This window comes from Phyllopteryx taeniolatus, chromosome 10, assembly GCF_024500385.1.
Source record: "Phyllopteryx taeniolatus isolate TA_2022b chromosome 10, UOR_Ptae_1.2, whole genome shotgun sequence".
NCBI lineage: Eukaryota > Metazoa > Chordata > Actinopteri > Syngnathiformes > Syngnathidae > Phyllopteryx > Phyllopteryx taeniolatus.
The window spans coordinates 25,514,659-25,540,794 of NC_084511.1; the positions used below are offsets into that span (position 1 = coordinate 25,514,659).

The 26,136-nt window shown below is 41.4% G+C and overlaps 1 protein-coding gene across 5 annotated transcripts in view; it reads left to right on the forward strand.

The window, feature by feature from the left end:
- The window catches only part of fgf24 (fibroblast growth factor 24), a 59,272-nt gene that overhangs the window by 13,407 nt on the left and 19,729 nt on the right, over positions 1–26,136 (forward strand). For 2 of the 5 annotated variants that reach the window (XM_061786998.1, XM_061786997.1), the window contains exons 9-12: positions 3,605–3,700; positions 3,794–3,868; positions 7,215–7,264; positions 12,067–12,206. In XM_061786998.1, the coding sequence (XP_061642982.1) occupies positions 3,605–3,700; positions 3,794–3,868; positions 7,215–7,264; positions 12,067–12,206 (361 nt within the window). Of the gene's footprint in view, positions 1–3,604; positions 3,701–3,793; positions 3,869–7,214; positions 7,265–12,066; positions 12,207–23,207; positions 25,134–26,136 lie in introns of those variants that run through there. The other 3 variants (XM_061786999.1, XM_061787003.1, XM_061787004.1) reach the window with 3 other exon arrangements.

Sequence of the window (26,136 nt, forward strand, 5' to 3'; positions counted from 1 at the left end):
GTACCGTTGTACTGCGCTTGACTGGAGTCGTTAGCTTCAGCTCGTCCGATCGCTGCTAGCCTTAGTATATTCATACCAGCAGCAGTCGAACCATGGAATGGCAGCAAGGAACAAGAGCAGCGGAAGTGAAGCTTCATCACCACATTATTATGTCCAATAATGTCAACAACTGTGTGCTAACGAGATCTTTATTCATCATAAAAGGTGTAAGAAAACACGCACCAAAACAATGACAATGAACATGTCGTTGCTGTTCGTGCACTTGCCAGCCGGCATGCGTAATTAACCAAAAATGTCTTAACATGAAAAAAGTCAGTGGCAGTCAAAACATCTGGGATCGCTGCCTTTAATTAAAAAAAATATTTGTACTATACATTATTGTTAATAATCTTGTAATATATTTATTCTTTGAAGCATTGATATTAATTTGTTTAATTGTAATGCCTTGATTTTAGTAAGAATAGTACACAGTCAAAACCATCAATTATAACCATATATATAGACACACACACACACACACACAGGTGTCACAATGGATGACTGGTTAGCACATCTGCCTCACGTTTCTGAGGACCTGGGTTCAAACCAGCCTCACCTGTGCGGAGTTTGCATGTTCTCCTCGTGCCAGTGTGGGTTTTCTCCGGGTGTCCTCCCACATCCCAAAAAACATGCATGGTATTTTAATTGAAGACTTCGAAATTGCCCATAGGTTTGAATGTGAGTGTGAATGGTTGTTTGTTTATACAGTATGTGTATGAGGGGCCATTAGGGACATTATTCAGGATTAGCTCTCACACTTACTATTCAAATGCTTTCACACACACACACACACAAACTACTGAAAGGCTCTCATTAGGACTCCTCAAACACTCTCATACGCACGAGTCTTGCTTTCATTAACACTACTCAAATGCTCACATGCGCACGAGTCTTGCTCTCATTAACACTACTCAGATGCTCTCATTGGCACTACTCAAATGCTCTCATTGACACTACTCAAATGCTCTCATACGCACAAGTCTTGCTCTCATTAACACTACTCAAACGCATGAGTCTAGCTCTCATTAGCACTACTCAAATGCTATCACGCGAGCACGTCAATCACATTCTCGCACACATCACTGGCATTCACGAGTTCATGTCAATCATGCTCACACGTGAATAGTGTAAATCTTTTATTAGGTAGTTCAATTCAAAAAGTGAATTTATAGAGATGAACTGCACACACTCAGAGTGAAGTATTTCATATTTAAAATATGTATTATTTTGATGATTGTAGCACATAGCAAAAAAAAAAAAAAATTCCCCATATTTAGAAACTAAAATATAACGTCAAACGAAATAGTAAATTAATTCAAGAAATAAAGTGATTTTTAATGTAGAAATTAGGGTGGAATTTGCCCTCTGAAAAGTACTTCAGTGTTTAATCACTCTATGAGTACTGAAGAAAAACTTTTCAACTATATTCAAATTTATTGAGATGTACCTATATTTAAAAAAGTCATGAAATATTTTACTCTTGACTGTGTAGCCTGGAGTGCATATCTATCACACGAGTTTCACTACGACAATTAAATTCGTTCATTCCCTTTGGACACCTTCATTAGGTACACCGGCGCAGGGGAGCTTGAACGCGACAATCCGGCCATCCTGCCTGCAACGAACCGTATACGTTTCAAATTGTAACGCAGCGGTGTTGAAACTCTGTCTTGAGTCCAGGAGTAAACACACGTCCATTGCGCTTTAGCCCGAAAGGCACATTTATTCGGCAGCATCCGCGTCCGAATAATGGCGTCTCGCTCTTGATAGACGAGCCAGCCTAGCCCTACGTCATACACAACACGGTTTCCGATTGGCTGACCATTACGTCATATCCTACAGCACTTACACATTAAAAGCAGACATTTTAAATCAATGAGGAAAAGCGACAATCAACAAGTATACGACACATATACATTACAAATATATATGTATGTACTATACAGTATAATGCTATGTAACGCTACTGCTTAAGTTAGGCTTGCGATGGTACTTTATGGCTGTTCGTTAATGCCATATTTTATTTTGAAACCACTTACTTTTCAACTCATATAAATACACGCTCACTTACATACGCCTCAAATGTTTGCACACATACAGGTCAAACACACTCGCATGAACATGTCAAATCTATGCACATACCATTCTCAAATCCATTCATAAAATATACTCCAATCCTTTCACATTTCCATCTCAAATGCTGACATACATGCTTGTGGGGGAAAAAAAAATCTTGGGAGATTTATTTTAAAATAGATAGAGATTATAGATACATTTTGACAAATAGTTAAGATTGACATGAACTCGTGAATGCCAGTGATGTGTCCGAGAATGTGATTGACATGCTCGCGTGAACGCATTTGAGTAGTGTTAATGAGAGCATTTGAGTAGTCAATAAGAGCATTTGAGTAGTGTCAATGAGAGCATTTGAGTAGTGTAAATGTAGTTTGTGTGTGTGTGAGAGCTAATCCTGAATAATGTCCCTAACGGCCCCTCATATATGTAATACAGTAATATTTTCTTAAAGGCTCTAATAATACAGTATAAATATGCTAATATATCATGAATGTACGGGGCCAGGACCGGTTCTGACAGGGTCACACAGCTTGGCTTTGGGCCACCATTGACCATGATCTCAATGGTGTCTTCCTCCAATCGTTAGCCAACCATTAGCCTACTCAGGCACAGAAGTCGGAACTGAAGGACAACATGACCAGCCTGGACTGTACTTGCCATGCATAGTCCCCCTTCTATGAGTCCCTTCTTGCTTCTTTCAAACATGTTTCTGGCTATCGATGAAACCCTGCAATTTCTTTGGATTCCACGCTGCCGTTGCATGCAGAGACAAGCTCTTGGCTTGTGTAACATCCACTCGCATCCAGAATGCCGTTTGTGTGTGTGTGTGTGTGTGTGTGCGTCTGCGTCTGTCTGTCTGTCACATTCAGGCACACACGCTGGACGCACCTGTTGGACTGCGCATGCAGCAGTCTTCATTCCTTATAATTCCTATGAGATCACAAAAGATTCACGGTATTGAACAGAAACCTAGTCATATGTTTCATAAAAAGACACACTTAAACACACAAGTTGCTCTTTGGCACGTGTGTCTTTCAGTTCTGTGAATTTGCCATTGATGGAAATTTTAACAACTGGAACGACAGGGTTCGCCCTCTCCGCCTTGCAACTAATAATTTGTACCTGATGTATTGAAAGTAAAAAATAAAAAGATGTTGTAATTAGGGTACATTTTGTCGTCCCTTGTCATTCTTTTATCTCCATCCAGCTGCTTACTCATGCCAAGGCTATAAACACAGGCCAGACTAAATAGGTCACAATTGGGGCTGAAGCTCAAGCTGTTCTGCGATGTTCATAATATCAATCCATGACTACTCAATCCACTTAGAAAATCCTCTATTTTATACGCCATAAGCAGATCAGACGGCATTCAGATAGTACAGAAAGAAGAAATATTGCTCTAATATGTAATCTTTTGAATCTCCAGCTCTGTAAATCTCCATTTGACATCCCAATCAGCCTGTCTTATCTGGACAATATATTTTTCCAGACACTTGTTCCAGGAAAAGACAAAGCGCAGGCCGGCCCGTCTAAATCTCCATCTTTGGCTGAGATAAAGAACAAGTTGTCGACGGCAGCCAAAGAGGTACAGCCGCCATTCTCACCCTCGCAGATTGCCGCTCCTAAATGAGTGTCTGCCGCATGGCCGACTGCATGATTTACTGTCTTCCCGCACCAGGGAAAACCTCTGCCCAAGACGGAACAGAAGTTTGAGAACTTTGTCAAGAGTTCCTTTAAAATTTCAGACAAACAAGTAAGTAACATTGACACATTTGATGTTTTTTCATTTCATTGTAAAAATTTTTGGGTGACGTATTTACTGACTGCACATGGCCTCAGATCCCAGAGCCAACTGAGACAGCTCTTGCCTTGAGAGCCTCCATCTTTATTTATTTATTTATTTTACATTTTTAACCCCACGCCATGTGTTATGTGTTCTTTTTTTTTCTTGTGATCAATGCATCACTGCAAAGGTTATGTCAGGTTTTGAGCCAGATTTATATAGCCATCAGAAGACTATATCAGTATATTAATATACAGCGGATAGACAATGTCTACGCTTGTACCCTTCCCCTGACTGATACCTTTTGAACAGTGATGCTGTGGAAGCTCTCTGCGGACCATAGCTTGTACTTTTAATATACGGTATGAGGGCAAAAATGTGAGGAAAAGCATACTAGAAGATCAGAACTTTATTTGGGGGTCAATCAGAGGCACTTGAAATGGTGGTGGGTCTGTGCTGACTCCCATTTAACATGAGTTTGGATGTGATTGGTTAATTCTAAACATAGCAACTTCCCCAGTTATAAGAGGGCGTGGACACTTATGCAACCACATTACCAGTTGTTTATTTTTACTTCCCCTCTCAAAGCTACTTTTTTAATTGAGTTGTACAGGTTTTAGGTCACAGTAATGGTGAAAAAAGTTTGGAAATGATAATATCACAAGGGTGTGTGGATTTTGTTTTATATCCACTCTATTTATTCTATTATTACAAAAAGTATGTATGTTCTGATGAATTGATTAGGTCTGATAAATTTAACACCCAAAAAAGGGACCAGTGGAAACATGATATTAATGGAAGTAGTCAGCTCGTAAAAATGGATAAATATATTTCATTCAAATAAAGTTAGTCAAGTTCCTCTCTACTAAACAGGTCATTAATATTTAGGTTGAAATGTTAAAAAAAAAGAAACTACAATATTCCGTGGTATTTAGGGGTGTACATGATAGTTATGTTTAATTGGTGTGAGGATTACATCGGGGTCCTTGGAAAAAATTCTCCCTCGTAAGGGGTCCCTCTGCCCAAAAAGGGTTGTGGATCCCTGTTTCCGAAGCGCATCGAGATAAAGTCTCGCGCGGTATGCTGAGGTCTTGCATGAAATCAGGCATGACAGTGGTTGGAGCTGCATTTTGCCAGGAAATGTTCGGAATCGTGTGACTTTAGGCTCATTCGACATTCAAGGTCCTGCCGCATCAACATTGGTAGTTGGCCATTTTGCTCGGGATTTTGGCAGTTGTCAGGTCAAGAGCCCTTTCCCTTCGTTTTAAGCCTTAAGAGCTCTTCGCCATGATGGATTCACAGGAATGCGCCATTGTTCTTCACACGGTTGACATACATTATGCTCTCCAGTGGGCCTCACACACACACACACACACACACTCACACACACCTCTCCAGGACGCCGTGTTCTCTTTGAACTATATCCATTTTGTGTCAGTGGGCCCGGCCCGTGTTGAGGCAGAATGGGAGTACACCTGCCAAGACCGACTCTTTCCCAGTGATTTAGTGGCATGTGTGTCTTTTGTAGCCTTAATTAAGGGACCGGTGGTATGCGGATGGTACCAGTCTCACATTAACATTCAAGGCCTTTAACCAGAATCTAAATCTTTTTCGACTGCGTTCTTGTCGTTTTAGTGGCAAAACAACAGCCTCTTGCCTTTTCTTTCATAGTGCGCAAATGTATCACTCATAAAGGCTTCTGCAGTGTCAGATAGTAGTAGTGGATCCTGGACTGTTTGGACATTTACTATTTACGGCCCTGAAATTGCTTTGTTTCATCATTGTTATTCTTTTAAAAAAAAACAAAAATTTAACATTTTGAGGGGTTTCCCAGACTCAAAAACTCCCAACTTGAAAATCCCACCCCTAAAGCCAGTTTCAGTTCATATGAAAATAGGTCAGGATGTCTATCAAAAATAAACCCAATGGAAATCAACCATTATGGTTTGAAGTGGCCATTTCTAGGGGTCCTTCAAAAACAAACTTGTCCTAGAGACTTTGTCCAATGGCTACCAAATTTCAACCATGTTTACTAGACAGATCTTAGTTTCCGTCTTTGCGTGTGTTTAATGCGTAGTAGCAAATTGTAAACAAATCTGAACCACAACTAGACAGCTGTGCGCTGCTAAATTGCGACAAGACAAAAAATGGTGTTTGACCACAGCATGGCAGCAAAGTTTGATGACTCGCAAAAAGAGCAAAAGTTCACACCCAGTTCACTACATTTTCGTTTCAAGGGGATATTTTAGGGGAATTTTGGTCATTTCAATGTGTCTTTCACAAATGTACTTTTTTTGTCCGACTGCTAGGAAATTTGAACCACATATACTGTACACTAAATTGCGGAAGATTTTAGTTTCTGTCATTGCATGGCGGAAAGGTTGAATGAATTCTCCGATCGGAACAAAATTAGGACAGTGTACAGTGGTGCCTTGAGATACGAGTTGAATTTGTTCTTTTGTTACTCCAGTAGTACACGTGTATCCAAAATCCTCTTTCCCCATTGAAATGAGTAGAAATCCAATGAATCCGTTGCAGCCCCCCCCCCCCCCCAAAATGCAAAAATTTTGTTTTTCAATTTTTATTTTTATTTTTCATAAGAAAAAAAATGCACTCAACTCTATTGCACTGTACAAAAACATACAGTAATACAATTTTTCCACTGTAAAGAAACCAATGTGAATTAATAGTGGTCGGACGTTGAGAAAAAAAAAAAAAAGGAAATATGTGTGGGCGAAGCACTGCAATAAATTTTGATCACTTAGCATTAAATATGAAACAAACGCAGCAAAGCAACCATTTTGGTTTGGGACAGCCATTTTGGGCAATTTCCAGGGGTTCTTAAAAAACGAACTTGTACTTAAGATTTCATCCGATTGCGACCGAATTTGAACCGCGTACATTAGACAGATGGGTGACGATAAATGCGGTCTTTGCCATTATGTGTGGGTGGCGTTTAGCTGGAAAATGTTGGCCGTGCAGTGAAGAGAGCAGGTGAAAGCCCTTTCAAGTGAAGCGAGGGCCCGGCTTGTAGTGGCGGTGAGGTGGGGAGAGTTCTTGTTGCTCCCACTGTGGAGAGAAACATCTGTGGAAATGCTTTGGTTTCAACAGCCTGGGCTGAGATTTGTCAGACCTGAAGCACCTACTCATATACTCTGGTATGTACTACTGCCCCCACCCAAGCCCTCGTCGCTCCCCGACAGCCCCGGTCTCAAGTCCCGCCGCCGAGACGCACAAAAACATGTTTGGAAAAGTTAGTCACGTCTCTCATGCTTGTCCTTTTCTGTGTTTGTACTCTTCTTCCTTTCTACCACAGGTGGTCAAGGACCTGTGGGGTTTTGTGAAGACGCTGAAGATGGAGAAGAAGTAGACGGCCTCACACTTTGAACTCATTTCTCTGTTTTTGCATCTGTCGGGTGATTTAAAGGCACAGTCAGCGATATTTCCTACTTAGCCTTGTTTTCCATGACGACGTCACTAATACCGTATGACTGGGACGCGTGGCAACACACTATTTCACTCGGCACACATTTAGTGAAAGAGTGGTTTCGCGCTATGCGGAATCCGCCCATCTCGTCAGTCTTCACCACCTGTAGCGAAGTAAAGTGACAGCGCGCCCTGTTCCGACCTGCCGTTTCCCGCATTAAATAAACAGCTACAGTAACACGCGTGACACCTGCTGATTTTACACTTGCAGCAAGGACATTTAGTATGTTATCGGGACATTTCAAGTAATAAAAGCTAATTCTTCATTTTATTTAGGGAAGCCTCTCTTAATAGTTTTCCCGTCCTTGTTTTTACCAATGTAAAACCAAAACAGAACCAAGTGTCATAATTACCGTACCATATATGCACAAAAAGTGGCGGAGTGCAGTCTTAGAATAATATTAAACAAGGTTCCCTGGTTTATTTCATTAAAACGTATGTCCCGTAAAAAGTGTAGTTGAAACCAAAATAAATACAGTGAAATGGCTACAAATAACTCACGCGGCTCCCCAGAACGCTAATCGTCGTTCTCCACATAACGAAAGATAAGACTACTTATTTACAACATGCGGTAACACTACACACTTTCTAAGCAACAGTTTACCTGTCTCAGTAGGTGCCGCTGTTTTGGTAAGCAACGTAGTCCATATGGGTACCGCAGTTAACTCCTTAAAATCGGGTATGATTATCAGTATTTACCTGGCCTTAAATGAACGAGGAACATCATCTATTAGCGAGACTGCAACTATGTGAGGGAATACGGTAGTAATGACTCCTCTGAATGTGTTTCTTACAATGATTTTATTTCCACTAAATGTTTCTTTTACCACAAACTCGCATGTGACTGTCTTTTTTGAAGCATTTTCCAAGGAGGGAAAAAAAAAAAAACGCTTCGGAGTTTGAAGTCTACACAAAAGGGTCAAATCCTACAACAGTAGCTATAAAATGCAAAGCACCTGCAGATGTCACATTTATTGCGTTCAGGTGCTTCGAGATAGTTAATTGCGTGCATGCTGAGATTGGCATCTCACTTAGCTCGCGCGTTACGCCGAAAAGACTGCCTGCAGAAGCTCCGCATTGCCACGGTGCCGCACGTCCTCATCAGACGCAATAATGATAATGCAATAGGAAATATTGCAGAATGTGCCTTTAAAAGTCGCCGCGCTAAACTGAGATACGTCCCATTTTTCTGTGAATGACATTTTGTTTTACTTTACATTTTTATCCATGCTTGTACTGTTCGTGTGCTTTTAGGTCCTTTTTGCACCAAAGTTATGGTTCGTTTTCGTGCATTTAGTAAATTACTAAACCCCAGAATTACGTCATAGAAACAAATACGTTTTGCAGCAACTTTTGCATATCTTTCCATCTTTTTCTTGTGTGTGAACCCAGTTTTGTTGTGCTTGATGTTTTTCCAGGAGCATACCTGGTGCTCATGTATCAGAATTCTTTCCTTTTGTTCTCTCCTCGACACATTTGATGCAAATGTCGCTTTTATTTGCAGCCCATGTAAAGCTTCATAAAGCAGTGGTGTTCCAGTACCTCGATTTAAACGGTGTACACATATACTGATTTTTTAAATCGGAGAGACCCTGCAATCATGATAACAAAATAAATCGCTGTGTGTCCTTATTGCTCTTATTGCGTGTGGCATACTCGAGGTGAAAAACAGAGCAACACACACAATAACTGCCGTAGTACCAAAGCTGACCCGGGAGAGCCAGCTTGGTGCCACAGGGCATCCAGACTGCCGGAAAAAATACAAAAAAGAGGAAAGGATTAGTCGAAGAAATCGAAGAGCCTAAGCTAACTGCTAGCTTGCCTTGCAACAACATTGTACATAATATAAACACATGGCAATGGCTGAAACGCAAAACCTATCTGAAAAGTTAACTTTTTGAAGAAAAAAGATTTGTTGTTTCCTTGCAGAATGCTATTCGTCAAGATAAAACCCACCAATCAGGAAATCCTGCAGATAAAACGCTTTGCGTGTCAGCCATCGATAAGGATTTGCGATTGTAATTATTGAACAGGTTTAATATTTACGATTGTCAGCCCCTGATGTCGTTCTGAGCAAATCGGGGGGGACAAATCACCATTTAACATGTCCCCCACCACAGGATAATTGCCTAAAATAATCTTCCAGAGAGATCGTCATCTGATAGTCAGGCTTTTGCAAAGTTGAATTGGATGGGGGTAATCGCGCTCAAAATTAACCCGATTATCTTTGCGTGGTGAATGACTTGTGAGACGCAATATACAAACAGTCAATACAACCAGTTCCTCTATTGTGTCTGGCAAGTCGCTTCCTAATTGGCTGGCTTCCCGGTTTAACATTTACAATTGTTGGCCCTGACTGTTTTACGAACTCTTAACACACCCCGTGCCACAGGATAATCGCTTAGGATAATCTTTCAAAGACAACCAAAAAATCTGATTGTTGCTTACATTTGTCGATCTAATAATGAAGTGAGAGAAAACGCTCAAGCTGGCCCAGATTGTCGGTATGCGTGTAACCCGCTTAAGAAGCAAAATCAATGAGGTCTATAAAACCAACACAGATGTTTAAAGATCAGTCGCAGCAGTGTATTTACAAGTTGTCCGCCGTATATTTTAACTTACCTGCTAACGGGAGAATCCTATGATTAAGCGAGATGTTTCTGTTTACTACCGCGCGATCATGATGTATTCATCAGAGAATGACACGAGAGCAAAAAAAAAACACAAAAAATGATGTCACCTCGACAGAAAGCGCATTAATTGTTTGCGCTCTTGAATAGCTCAATGGCTACAAGCGTGTACTCAGTCTGCCCTTATGACGTGTTTATGGCGCCGTATAATGCCTTTTACGAGATAAATGTTGGCACTCTGATGCCATCTCTTACTATTCATGTCAATCCCTCCATCATTACGTTCTTCATCTGATCAAATAGGAATTGCTGACCTCTTAACCTAATTCTTTATAGATTTAGTAGCAAAGTTTGACTTTAGGCTATTTTGCTATAGTGAATAAATGGATAACGTAGTTGTTTTTATCAGTTTAATGAACTATTTTTCTTGAATGATTGTGTTTGTATGGCAGCTGAACAAGTTTTCTTGTGTTTGATGATATAATGCTCAATCCGCCCTTGTGTTGCAGCCTCAGATTTTTACTGTATGCTTTGGAGCCTGTACCCGATCAAATGAAATTGACATTTTACTGCAAAACACACTACTGTACCGTTATAAAGCTGACTTTGTTCGAGATCATCATTTTAGTACCATAGAACTTTAGCATATAATGTGATTTTTAAAAATTCCATCATCAATGCATATGAAATTCATAATAGTGCAGTGGAACCGCCAAAGTTGGAACACCCAAAAATGTCCTCTGCCGAAGATTTTTGGGAGAAAGTCGATCAAAATATCAACATGGTGCTGTGTTGTATTGTTCTCTCTTACGATGCTTTGATTATTGATAAAACTGGATCAAATCATTGGCAATTTTGACTTTTTTAATATTTTGGATATACCAGCTTTTAAATTAAAGGGGACATATTAAGGGAAATTAACACCTTGTTTACAGATTGTTGTGTTTCTGGAGTACCTGCCCACCCATTAAGTGTAAAGTTAAATAACCCAGTAAATATTTTATTTTCTATTTCTGAAAATGGTTCAATTAGCCAGTGGTGGTGGCTTCACGCAAGCGCCATCCATTTGCAGTCATGAATTAGGGTGAGCATCTCTTTCCCTGGAAAAACACGCTAGATTTGGGACTCGTTGCTTTTTGTGAAGATAGATGCTAGAAGGGAAAGTTGTTCAACATTACGAAAATTTGGCAACACTCAGTAGCCCTCGCGTCGTTGCACTGGGCTAGCGTTGTCCCTTAGTTGTACTTTTACAAAACAAAAAACTAAATTTCTTTACATTTTCATTCATCATTTGCTTACTGGGATACTGTATATCATACATGATTTTGCTCCAATAAATTGATAATCGGGGAGATCGCTTATCGCATCAGGAGTTAATCTGCGATTCCCACCACTAGTTAAATGTTGAGTATTAGTACTTAATTGTAGTCCAGTCTAGTTTTATTATACAGCAGTTAGGTTCTTTGACAGCTTGGAATGTTAAAATGTTACTGGTGACATTTACAGCTTAATTCAGTTATTTCCTATCGGGGGGGGGGGAAAGTGAAATTCGAGCAACTTTGAAGTCCACCAGTTTTGGAGGTTCCACTGCAAAGCTTATGTGACAAAACGATTGACGATCATTCTGTGCATGACTACCGGTGGTGGATGTCAATGGATTGGATCAGATGGACTTTTTTTTCATGAACCAATAAAAGGAAGTCTTCAGTAACCCAGGAAAAAAAAAAAAAAAGTATTATTGAATTATTTTGTTGTCCCTCTGAGAATCCAACCATGTTCTTCTGCTTTTATCTTTTCTAAGTAGGTATGAGCATTTGCCGATTTGACATATTTCATCAAGTGGTCAGTTTAAATTATTGTCTTCCACAAAGATAATTCATTGCTCCTCATGATTTGAAACCAGCTTTCTCCTCATTAGGCTCTCAAGCTTCACCACCACCACTGGATGGCACTGAAGTCCGGGCCTTTTTAATGAAACAAATTGATTACCTTTAAGTGTGAGTCAGCCATTACTTCACTTCTAGGCCCAGCTGAACCTCTTTTGCCCCCCAGCCATGAGGAAGTGATGCAGCCGCGGGATGACGCACGACGTCGCCCGCCAAAACGGAGACGGATCGTGCACGAGGCACGTGGAAATCCACCCGGCGCACGCTTCCCTTCTTGTGGTCGACTCGGAATTCAGCAGCCCGGAGGTACTGACACACGATTTGTGGTGTGGCGTGCAAAGGTTCATGAGCGGAAGCACTATTAGGCCGTGGTACAACAATAGCAACAGTAACGAGAAAATGTCGTGCGAATGTTTTGATTAATTCTCCGTGAGATTCTTCAAATCTGATGCCTGGAATGGCTGAAATTCCCACAAGATGGCTGACTTCCTGGTCATATTCAGGCTTAGCTTTTTGTTAGCATGATAAACATGTCTGCTACTATGTTGTGGATTGGCATTTTTTTGTATACTTCCAGGGGGTGTTAACAAGTCAATCTTGGCCTTATTTCTACCTTTTTTCCGTTTGCAAATTGCTGAGTTTATGAGTACAGCGCACCCCTTCCTGGTCGCAGTTTGCTATTCACAAATTCCCGTTTTTTTTTCTGTGGAACCCACCCTCAGTTATTCACTGAAATAAATAAATAAATCGCATTGCAGTTTTTGTGCGCCTTGTGTAATTCCCTCAGCGGCCACAAAATGGAGCCAAAGCTTTGGCTAAATGGGGAAGTAGTAATTAGTGTCCAGGATAAACGTTGAAGTAATACATCTCAATTGGAGGAGGAGCCAAGTTTAGCCTGGGTTGTAAGTGGAAGTTGAGGCGAGTCTCCACCCAATGTGCATGTGCAGGCATACTTCTCGGCTATTCTTTCGAATTCAAATCATCAGTAAGCCATTTATTTTTTAGGGTAATGTGGTAAGATGTGTTTCAAATAATAGTCAACTCTTTTGGGGTCAGACTTTATGGTATATTTACGGTGGCATCAGTTACTCAGGCTTTTTCTCTACTTCTGTATCTTACTGACATTTTTAAAATGGTGTCCAAAGCCGAACAAATCGGATGGCGACGACTGTCTTGTAATGTTAGAAGATCGTATGTAACCTCCACACTAACGGCTGACATTATCTTGCAAAATGTTATTTATTGGCGTCAGCTTTCACTCATGTCTTGAGTTACTGCGTTAATGACGTAAGTCTCCACTTTGAACTTGTTTGAGCCTGGAATGGCTACTTGAATGAGTATTTGTTCACTTTATTGAAAGTATATATATATATAAAAAAGAAAGAATTCAAGTGACGGGGAGGAGCTTGTACTGGAGCCCCTCTTGACTGAACCTCATAACCTTACAATCTACCAAAATCTAGCGACTCAAAAGTGAGCCCGTTGGAACATCGGATTGAGGAGTCAAAGCACCTAACCTCCATTGTTAGCACAGCTTGTAGCAACTAGTATCAATTAAGCTACAAATCGCTGCTGCCAAGAACGTCACAGTACGCATGCTTCTCCTCAGACGTCCTGGATGTGTCAGCGTACGCTTTGCAAAAAGAGTAGGCATTCTTTTCCGTGAATCCAAGGTGCACATTATGCAACCTCATTCCACTCTGTTCTTTCAGAATCTCTTTTGGGAATGTGAGCAGCACTGTCAGAATGCTTCTACTCGCAAAAGCCCGGCCTGCATTTTTATAATTCCATTTTTGATACCTAAAAGCAGCTGGCTCTTGTAGCCCAATGTTACTTCACATCATGAGAGAATATGTGAAAACCCGTTTATTAATTTCAAATACTTGCCATGTACAGTGCCGTCAAAAAGTATTTGCATATTTTTCACTCTTGCGTAAATGTTTTGGATCATCAAGCCAATTTGAACACTGCATCTCACAAACACAAGAAAATGAAAAAAATGCAGCTTTTATATAATGCATTTATGTATTATTATATGAGCAGCTGGATACTCCGCCTCATATATTACTGGACCAATAACGAGTCTGGGTTTTGTTACCATGACGACCGGGGGACTACTTCTTGGGTGGGTGTTTCGGAATGATAGATGCTCTCCATGATGAAGTTTCAGACAGCGTAGTAGCTTGAATATGGCTTTGGATCTTAGCTCAGCCTAGTTGGTCAAGTCATGGGCGGGAAACTTGATGTAAATTAGCCTCCCTGTTATGTGACTGAGGTGTAAGGGTTCGCTCAAAAATATGTTTTGAAATAGTCAGATAAAAGATTTACTTGGTTGAAATTCACACTTGATGGGTGGACAGGCAGACGAGCAACTGTTTGTCGAAGTATGTTATTGAAGTAAATTTTCCATAAGTCCCCTTTAAGTGAGAGATATGTAACTTTTGTAGGCGTATGCTTTGCCGCCGTCTTTTTTGTTTACCTTAAGGGATAGTGGATTCTCTCGCTCTTCTTTTTTTTTTTTTAAACACATCTGTGTGTCGTCTTTGAAAAACTGGCTGCACAACAACAGGTGTTGTCAACATGTTAACGCTAGCGTATTTGAATTCTGGAGCTCTGACATGTGGTCAGTGATACTGTAACGCTGTTAAGTGTTGTTATGATGATGCGGCGGACTGGAACGCAACTCGCCGTTTGCCCTTCAAACTGGGACGCACAGATGTGTTGGAATGGGGGGGGGGGAGGGGGGGGGGTGAAGCGGAGCATCCTTTTTTTGAATTGCCTGCCAAGTTTACACTTTGGCGGCCCCCAGTGGTAATGACGTCTTACTTTGATTTGCCTTGACAGTGGAAAGTCCGCAATCCAACACCGGGACGCTGAGCCACGTTTCATTTGTTTGGTTTTTTTGATTTTTCACATGAGAATATTTTGTAAATAAATCTTTTAACAACCCTACAACCAATGTTATATTGTCCGACAAGTGTAAAAAGAAGCTAACCGCTGCTAATATTTGAAGCTAAAAATGCTAAAATGTAACTGATGACGTGACGTATGTGCAGAGGGAGAGGGGCAGCACGATGTATAAATGGTTAGCATGTCTGTCTTACAGTCCTGAGGTTCCAGGTTCGAATCTCGGCTCTGGCCTTCCTGTGTGGCGTTTTGTATGGTTAAAAGAAAGACATAATAAACCAGTTATTCCTACTTACTTTAGCTTTGGACCAATTAAAAGCTCTGATATGATCGTGACATATCACATAAATGTGAATTTCTAGCACTTTTCTCTCATAAAGGGTTGTACAGGTTGAGGAAAATATTTACGGCTTGGAAGCACATACTGTACCTCGGAGTCAAAGGTTTCCAACGTGTGGATAAATCCCTTCATTTGCAACGTATAAATGTTCACCGCGAGTGACTTTATGATTGTCGTCCACCAGGCTACTTTCTTACGCAAAACAATGTGAAAATAATTCCACTCGTGTTGTCTGTTTCTGGCACTAGTCACTTTTTTAAGAAAATAGTCGCGAGATGGGTTGGAAAAGTTGCTAGATTGTCAACACTGTGCTTTTGTAAACTGGCTCCTCTCTTTTCGCAGGTATGTTGTTAGTAGAAGCAGTGCACATCAGCTCGCAACGATAGATAAATATATATATTTATATATATATATAAACATAATAATTTCCTTCTATTAAACAGGTCAGTGATATTTAGATAGAAAACCTTTTTTTTAAATGTCATTTAGGGGTGCACATGGTAATTGGCCTTTATATAATAAGGGGTCCTTGCAAAAATGTCCCCCCCCCCCATAAAAAACTAAACGTTTGAGAACCCCTGCCCTAATGGGGACTATAGAACACGTCTTGATGGTGGTTATTTTCTGCATACCCCGCAATTATATTTACATCCATAACTTGCAACTTCCAAATCTGCAGACACATTTACAGCAGTATGCAGTGCGCAGCTTGACGTGTCACACTTCAAACTGACAAGTGTGGTCCGTAAATACCCCCCGCCTTCCCGCACGCACGCTCCCATCCCTCCCGTGTCGATTGTTTTGACCTTTGCTCAGAGGAAATAAGGCCGTCTGTACTTGATGTGACAGGCGGGCGCATCACCTGGATACCAGCAAAAATAAACCAGCGCAAGAGAAGGGAACATTTCAGGCGCTCACAGAAGGCTTTCGAAATTGAACAATGGCTTTGCCCCGAGGGGGAAAAAAGTGATCACGCTGGTATGTTTACATTAGCGCAAAGGGAAGCTGTCATTGTCCTTGCCAGCCATTTTCTTCTGTTTCTCACTGTATTGAACTCATTCCCTCCACGTACAGTGCGTCTGCAAAAAAAAATTGCATGCAAATGAAAAGCTTTCAACGCACTAAAACTTATTAAAACACACGTTTTCTTAACACATTGTAAACATATTTGAATAGCCTCAAAATATTGCGGGCATAAAAATAATAATAAAAATACAAAAATTGTGAGTCGGTTCACTAGTATCTCCATGCACGACGATATTTAAATGATTATAGTGATCAGTGCTCAGTATGACAGCAGGGGAACACGATATTTACACCTGAAACAAAGACAAGTAATATATGAGTAACAGGCAATCAAAGGGTAAGTACTGTACATTTGGGGGACAACCTGTTTATAAGGCACAGACGCTGTGCTTGTATAAAAATTGATGCCAGCCTGTCAGACAGTTGTGCACTTTGGCAAGGGTGTATTTATTATTTACTTCTACTGGGGATATAATGGTGTGTTTGTGGAGGGGGGTGCAAGATTTGGGAGCACTTCAATGAAACAGGCATGGGGGGGGGGGGACTTCATCATCACGTCTTCCCGTAAACTAAAAAAAAAAGTAATAATAATCCTGGCCCCGTAAAACAGAGCCCAGTGGGTACAACAGCAATAGGACACACGCTTGCTTATTAATACAGAAGAGGCAGGCGCGTTCACCTCGACAAGCGGCAACACGCGAGCGCATTACCTCGCCGGCTGCTATGGCAGAGATGTGAGCCGCATTCCTCAATGCACCTACTCGCAGCTTTTTCCCTTCTCTCGACAGAACTTTTCGAGGGTGACTCAAGTTTGGGGAAAGGCGGGGGGAGTTTTGACTAGCAAGTCTGCAAAAGGAAGTTACAACTGCCAGCATGTCTTGTTCATGTTTCACAAATGAAAAGTTGAGATTAAGAAGAGCATTTGTGTTTGTTTTTCACCTAATTGGTGAGCATTAAAACACAGCTAGATGTCATCGGTGCAGGAATACACATGCATCGCAATCCTATGCTCATGCGCTAATGCAGGGATGGAATGGGAACTAGTACTGGTACCTTTTATTTCTTTTGTTGTTGTTATTGTTTACCCAGATAACTGAGGGTAACAAAATATTGAATTGTAGTACAGTGGAACTTCGGTTCACAAACGGGTATTGCGTTGGTTCACACAGCACACGGAGTGCTCAGTTGTGCTTTCTCTCACACAGCGGTAACGCTGTTGGCTCTGCACGTAACTGTATTGCAGGTTTCTGTGACCCCACCCCCCAAGGACGTCCAGTGCTATGCCTTTCTGTGGCTCTTCCAGTCTCGCAATGACAAGGAGCTGTTGAGCAATTATTAGGTGTTGTCTTGGTCTCATATTGTCAAAATCACTGAGAACATCACGATGATGAGGACTGTTTGCATACCGATTGTGATTCAAACAGGACAATTATTGGTCCGTTCATGGATCCAACAGCTGTTGGGTAACGATACAGAGAGACTGGAAGAGTCACAGAAAGGCATAGAAATCGACATCCTTAAAAATTGTCATTGATCAAGCACCTGCTCGGAATTTTACCATTCAGCTCCTTGTCAGAGAAGAGCAAGTGCGTTTTAGGTTCGGACTGAAATTTCACCCAAAGGCCAAATATGCTGAACTTTTTGTGAGTAGTGGACAGTATATATTTCCAGGTTCTTTGTTCAGCACAATTCACTGAATGTTTTCTTAAAGCAGCAAAACACTGGGTTTGTCATCCCTCAAGTACGCTCACATTTAATTTACATTCGAAATTCAGCCACCAAAACACAGCTTTGTCTAAACCGAAAGCATATTCATCTCGTCTCAGTTTCCAAAGTCGCCTCGGGCGCCACTTTTACCAGATATTTGAAAGACATAGTTCACTCCAAGCAGTCCAGCGCAACAAGGTAATTTGTCAGTCGCTGAACTTCAAAAAGCTCAAATCTGTAATGACTTGAAGCCCCCGAGCTCTGTGGAGCTCTTGTGCTCGTTGCATGTGGTCCCCCTTGATTGGAGCCATGCGCTTAAGCTGATTAGATGAAGGTTCAAGCTCGCTTTTACACACACAAAATTGATATTTAGTCACTTTGTGAAAGGAAGGCGCCATTCAGAAAACATTACAGTATCTAGCACAGACACAGTAAATGCAATTGTCTTATACCTTATGAAGGATTAATAAGGACAACAAAAAAACAATGCAAAGAATAGTTTTAAGTGCTTCTCTGGATTTAAGTACCCCAACACTGATAGTGTTTACTCCCATGGCTCTATGTCATCGTGATTTAAAATGTAAAAATGGTTGCCGGAGAGGAGTGAACATGGAGGAGGGATGTCTTATAAATAGCCATGCAAAACAAGGCCACACGTCATAGTAATGCATTTCCTGACCGACTACAACACTCCACCGAGCTTTTGCTTGATTTACAGGCCCACTGTGTGTCTTAGCTACTCCTGCTTCGACCCTTCTAATGTGGCTTTTTTTTTTTTTTTTTTTTGTACTTCCCGAAACATTACCGTTCATTACATTGAAGACCATGTCCACCTGCTGTATCTCATAATCATCATCATCATCATCATGCCAACTTGCTGACATTGCGTGCATGCCATTTTCAGAAAAATTATCCAGATCACTATTTGAAAAAGTACTGCGTTTGTCCTTGGGTCACACCTAAGCGACACACCAGATTTCATCCAAATACAACTACAAACAAGCGTTTGTGTGCAATTGTGAACGAAAATGAGTACATTTGTCATTCTGATATACCTGGCTTTACACCAAATATCATTGAAAAACTAATCCCATCGTTCTGAATTACTTTTGTTGTGAAAAGTTGTTACATATGAAAAAAATATTCATAATTGTGTTGTAATGTACTGAAGCAACACACCAAATGTTATCAAAATCTGTTACTTTTTGTCGAAAATACTGTATTTTTCAAATTGAGTTATTAAAATACTATATAACTGTCCTTGTTAACGTTTGACTTTGATATCAGGTAACGACATTATCTCAGAAAAATACAACTTTAATCTCATAACATCACTTTTTTGCTCTCATCATAACATTATGACAGCCATTTCATTCCAAAGGCATTTAAGGGTTCATGTGGAAGTTATGATAACTGGTGTTAAATATTTTTGAAATATTTCCCTAGCCCCCAAAAATGGGAAAACCCCTGATGTAGGTTCATCAAAGCAACCGGCCTTTCTTCCCCCTCATTGTTTGGAGATACCAGCCAACGTTCACGTTGTAGATCTGGAGTGGCACAATATTCCTTCTTTTCCCAAATAACATCTGCTGCTAAAGCGCCAGACAGGTAGTTAGTCTATTGGTCATGGATGGATTTTCTCTCTCTGTCTTTCCCTTTTTCTGTCTTGCTTTCTATCCTTTTCTTTTTTCTTCCCCTACTCTAAAAAGCCCCGCGGCTAGTATTTCACTGATTACAGAGTGCCTCCATTTGAATGGTCGTTTGTGTATTGTCAGAACAAAGGGGGCGAGCGGCCTCTGAAGAGGTGCTAGACAGGAGAATGGATTGGGCTCGGCGATTAGGATGAGTGGAAGTGCAGGTTCGGGCTAGCTTACTACGCCAGGAGAGGCGGCTCAAGGAGGGGACTCCACTCCAACCACTCTGGAACATTTTCTTGACCCAAGAGGTCCAATGGCAGCGCGGCCCATCAAGTGCTTTTTCTGACCATTAACGTTGTTCTGCACTTTGGCCATTCCTTTCTCATTATCAAGCTGCAAAGCCCTGGTTGAGGACCAAGATTCAGGTCTCATCATCTTCCAGGTCATAGACATCACTTTGCATATTAAAACCTGTCACCCTGTTCAAAAAAAAAATCGAGAATAGTGTTGTTGTACTCAGGCCCGGTGACGAAGCCACTTTTGGGCGGTCTGGTCTTCAGTGGCGCAGCCAGAGAGTATTCAACGCCAATGTTTTGGTGATGCCAACGGAGGCGGTGGGGCACATGGTGAAAATTTGCGACTAAAACACACACGATGGGGATAGCCGTCAAGGTGGCCGAGTTTGTGTGTGCTGAATACTAAAAGAAACGACGCAACTCCTCAAAGTCTTAGTCTTGACTCCGTCTCATTCCCTCAAAACCCAGTCTTGACTTGTTTTTGGATCCCTAATGTCTCATCTTGACTTGGTCTTAACCACTCATAGTCTGAGTCTTGACTCAGTTCAGCTCTTTAAAATCTTGGTCTTGACTGGATTTCACCTCCTCAGGATCTTGGTCGTGACTTAATCTAAGCTACTTTGACTTTGACTTAGTTTCAACTCCTCAAAGTGTTTGTTTTGACATAGCCTCAGTCAGAATCAGAATCAGAATCCAAGTTATGTCCAAAAAACACACAAGGAATTTGTCTCCGGTAGTTGGAGCCGCTCTAGTATGACAACAGACAGTCAATTGACAGAGAACACTTTTGAGACATAAAGACATTGACAAAAAAAAAAAACAGTCACTGAGCAATAAAGGGTTGCTAGTTATCTGGTAATGGCGGTACATTTTTTATTTTTTATTTTTTTGACAATTGTGAAAAAAGATGCAGAGTCCTCTGGCACTTAGAGCACTTCGAAAGACTAATATTGCAATAGTCCGGTGCAATGACCATTGTGCAAAGGGCGCCGAGACTTCAAGGAGTGTATGCGGTTTAGAGTGACGAGTAGTGCGATAACCTGGGACAATGTTGATTGTGCAAATGTTGCAGATACTCCTCAATCAGTGTGCAAATGGAGCAGATGCTGCTCTGGCATGGGTGGCCAGTATTGGTCAACAACAGATATGCAAATACTGCAGCGTGGCGAGACAACTACAGTGAGTGCACGAGTAATATATAATTGGCCCCACAGAAATGTGACAACGAACTCAAGTCAAAAAATTGAGAACAATAGCACACTGGCCAATGACTCCCTCAGTATCTATTCCTGTAAGTCTTGGTCTTGACTTAGTCTCAACCGCTCAAAGTGTCAGTCTTGACTTGTTCTCTGCTGCCGAAAGTCTTGGTCTTGACTTAATCTTAAAATCTCAACATCTTGGTCTTTACTCATCTTAAGCTCCTTATCATCTTTGTCTTGACTTAGTCTCAGCTCTTTAACGTCATGATTTGACCTCCATCATGGTATTGACTTGGTCACTATTCTTTCAAGTCTTGGTCTTGCCTTGGTCTGAGCGCCTTAACATCATGGTCTTGACTTGATCTCAGCTCTGTAAAGTATTCGTCTTGACTTGGACTAAACCCCGAGACTACCTGTCTTTACTCCAAATAGAGGGTGCTAATAAAAGCTGTACCAAATGTGTTAGCTTCACAGGTTGAAACCAATACCATCCTTTACCAAGGCAGGAACAACAGGCCCAGATGCACCTGATGACACGCCACTCAGACACACAATAAGCAGATAAACATTAGCGTGACAGGCTTCGTCTTTGAACACTCACTTAGTACTTCTCACCCCCAACATGAAGGTGGCGACTCACAATCAAAGTCCTCATCAAATTACGAGGGTGTTTTGGGGGTCACGCGCTCGGTGGGCTTCCACATCCTTTTGATTCCGAAGCATCACCTTTTCAAAGCTGTTTTCCAGCCGATTTTTAATTGACTCTGGGCTTTTGTGCCGTTAATGAGGCTTGTAAACCACCATCCATCAAGCCATTGAGGAGGAATACAGCGGGGCACCGAGGTGTTGTTTTTAGGGTTTGTCAAATAATCGCACGTTTTGTGAAAGCCAGGCCAATGTTTCTTTGCCAGCTTGTTGGGTCTCGTAACAATTTTGCGCCGTGTCGCAAACAAAGCAGCAACCCTTGACCCCCCCCCAGAAAAACAATCATGGGGTTTTCTAAATTCACAGACATTTAGGTCATTTTTTTTCCTTCCTAAAAAGCATTGGTGGAAAGTATGAAGTACAAATACTTTGTTACTGTACTACTATTTGGTGTTCAGAGTCGTGGTGCTTCTCGACCAGTTTTACTGGGGGAGCTGGGCTTGGGCCAGGGGTTTTGTCAGAGGGGGCACAGTTTTACACATGTGCGCACGCACACACACACACACAAATGTTGCACTGGTCCAGAGAAGTTTTCTTTTTTTGTAATCAAGCTATCAAAACATGCATTGTTGTATATGGTTGACAGTAAAAAATATGTTTTCTTTTGTACTTAAGTACTTTTACAAGTCAGTCCTTTTTTACTTTTACATTTGTAAAGGAGTTTAATGAGTACCAGTTCTTTTACCTTTTTTGCCGTCGGGTTTCATACATGAATCTGTATTTCTACTTAAGTATATAGCGTGAGTTATTTCACTACTTCTGCCAAAAACTTTCACCAACACTCCACCCGGGCCTGTTATGTCATTGTACTATTGTTTCACGACCGTCTGAAAACAAGACACGACACATTTGCTCGTCCAAGGGTGGTGACATTTACAGTATCTGTCAAATAGGTGCCAAATATGGTCTGAGGCACGATTGTTGCGGCGTGACACATTTTGGAAGTGGCTTTGCATTATGCAATGACTAAACAATCCCAGCAAACGAGAAGAGTTTTGCTTGGTCCTCAAACCGGACGTTTGAAGTGAAACTAATGTTTTGGACAACGCTGGATTCTCCACTGGACTGCGACTTAGCAGGGATGATTGTTACATTTGAAAGGGCAGCTGAACTTAACGGAAACATGAATGCCGTAATCAGAAAATGACTGCAATCTTTTCATTATTGGCGGCAAATGGTGGCGTATGACTGTAGATGTATTATGGTGCAAGCGAAAGAGGAAGAGTTCATTAGCTTCCAAGCATATTTGCCTTGATAATTTTGTCAACAAAGAAGTACAGGCTATTTGCCTCGATCCAACGTTTGCGGGTTTACCATGACCTGGATGACTGAGAAGCTACACAGACATAGAAAAAATGTAATTTTTAGCATGCACAGTTATGCTATCAGGACGAGCTAACTAAATCAGAAAAATAGCTTTGTGTTGGACAAAGCAGGCATAGGTTTTGAAAAGGCACTATACTCTTTTTTCTTTTTCTTTTTTGTTTCAGGCATCATTCGAACAGACCTGAGGCCATGATGACCAGATGACAAGTCAGGCCTTGCCGTATTCCTAAGTACACTCCTCCAATGCGTAGTACACTTTACGCTGTTCATGGCAAGTTTTTCGAAAAAACAGGATCGGTTCTGGACAAACCAGTCAGCGAAAGGCCTGCTACTACCAACGCTGATGAAAACACTGAACCCCTAGAGGAGGCGTTTGCGCATAGCCCAGTTCAATTCAGTGGATCCTTGCAAGAGCGATAAGGTTTAGCTGTACCGATTCAGGTTGTTGACTTTCATAATCTTCCGCTTGAAGCCTTGAATGAAAATAAAAATCGGAAGTCAATGCAAACACGTTGCGCATGTGCCGCGGTGATTTGTTGGAGAGCGAGGCTTTTAATTTTCACCTTTCACTCCCCCCTCATCGAGCCCCCCAACAACCTTCAAGGGTGAAACCTAAATGGGCCTTAATGACTCCATGCAAACAACGTGTGACGGGGAACAAATTACTGAAACACTGACCCCCCCCCACCCACTTCTCCTTCAGGTACTACTTGAAAGGTCGCTGAGGTAGCTGGTGAGCGGCGCCCCCCCTCTGGCTCCTCTCTCTGGCACCCTCGAAGTGTCGCGACCCCGCCGCTGGTGCTCAGTAGCCCACAGGAGCGCATGGCCGATAGTGTGAAAAGGGAAGTCAGGGCGGGGGTTATGTGGGGAGGGGGGCCCTGCGCTAATGGGGTGAGGCTGATTCCGGCGAGATCAGAGGAAGAAGGCCGTCCCGTGTGGGGCTTCACACGTCGGTGGCCTTTCCTTAAAGGTTTCTGGGTGGCTCGTCCGAGTCGCCTCACCTTGGGAGTTGAATGGGACTGCCCCCCTTCCCTTCCCCTTCCCTCGCCGCCCCTCCTTTCCTTTCAGTCAATATGTCCGTGTCAGAGATGAAAGTGCAAAGTGGGAGGGACGCGGAGGGGGTCCTGACACTAATGTACTACATTGGGCTTCACTTACTGATCTGCCAAGTTCTTTTGTCAGGCCTTAAATGCCTCCTCGGGGCCCTTTGAACCCGCCGAGCGCTCCAACCCGCCCGTACACCCGCCCGCCTTCGGACGCCTCCAATGAGACGTCCTCACCGCCATTCCCACAGTCCCCGTCGCCGTGGACAGACACGCATTGCTGCACGAGCGAGGTTCAAATTCAAAAGCTTGAAAGGCGAAAAATAACAGCCACGAAGCCCCCTTTTTGTGGCCCGTATCGCTTGCACCCAAAAGTACAAATGTGGATGCTGCACACATTCACAGTCTGGGCTGGGAAAGCATTTGCATTGGCAGAGGTTGGAAAAGTACTCATACTCTGTACTTACGTAGAAGTACAGATACTTGTGTAAAAAAAAAAACAAAAAAAAACAAAAACGGTAGAAGTGCTGATTTAACTAAGGACTTTGTTTAAAATGAAAAATTGCTTTGATTGAAAACTTGATTGTTGTTTCTTGTATTAACTGTAAGTTGTTGCAATTGTGTTTTATATAGCGTTAACCTAATACCATTATCTTTTTTTTTTTTCTTCATGTTTTCGGAAATCAAAAAGAAACAAAAAATGTAAAAATGACTTAGGCAATAACAGTATATTATAAGACTTAACGATATGTAGGCTTTATCTTAACTGTGTGAAGCACTTTGTGAGTGCTCCCTGTGAAAAGTGCTGTAGGAATAAAATTTACTTCCTCACTTACATGAGTTGAATTATGACTTTTTTCCCAATAAATAACTTTACTTCCACTGAAGTACAGCGTGAGAGTATAAGTCCTATAGGAGTAAGTAGATTGTATTTATATAGCATAGTTAACATAGTTAAACATAGATAAAATACAGTCATGCATATATAAAATACACAATCATAACATTTTACAGTTAATACTAAAATAACACTAATCAATTACATAAAAAAGACATCTTACAGGAGTTGAATCAGTATGTTCACTTTTTTTTTTTTTTTTTTTTTTTTTTTTACACATATTTTTATACTCCTACTTCAGTACTACTGAGTGTGAGTGTAAATCAGATATTGGGAAGTGATTTAATGACATTTGATTTATCCAACATTTTTTCACATAGAGGACTCACGTGCTTCACATGCTGTAGTTAAAATACAGTCATACTCGTGTATTGACACATATAAATGCAGGGAGTAAAAGGGAAAAAGCGGTCAGCAAAATAAATACTCAAGCAAAGGACGGATACTTAATTAAAACATAAAAATCAACTTAATGTGCTGGTCATTGGCATCCCAGGTAAACCAAAACCTTTGCTTTGCTTTATTGTTTTTCTTCCCGCTTGTGGGCTAATCTCAGCGGGGTAACTTTATCCCAACTCTTGAGAGCCTGCCCCCCCCCCTCCCCCTCCCCCTCCTCCTCCTCCTTCTCTTCTTGCTCCTCCAATTCCCAGACGCTGCGAACCATTTCTCCCCATTCTTAAGTGTCCTCTCGGTACGCTCCACCGGCGACAACATGGATTTGACAGCAATTTAGGCATGCTAATATCTCACACCGATGACTTTGACTGTCTGAGACGGAAAAATATCGCACGTTATTAATCGGTTTGAACAACATCAATTCCAGGGCGCTGGTTGACCAATATTTTTAGATTTAGCAACCATTTTTTCCCCATTGAAAAACAAAAAAGAAGAAAATATGACTTTAAGCAAAATATCTACCAATAAAACAGGACAACACTTACAGTGTATATAATCACAGAAAGTGCATTTGTCATGTGTACAGTGGATAGAAAAGGTCTGCACACCCCTGTTCAAATGCCGTGTTTTTGTGATATAAATAAAGTGAGAGTAAGGTAAATCATTTCAAAACCTTTTCCACCATTAATGTGACGTATAACCTGTACAACTCAATTGAATTGAAAGGGGGGGGGGGGGGGGGGGATCTTCAACAGC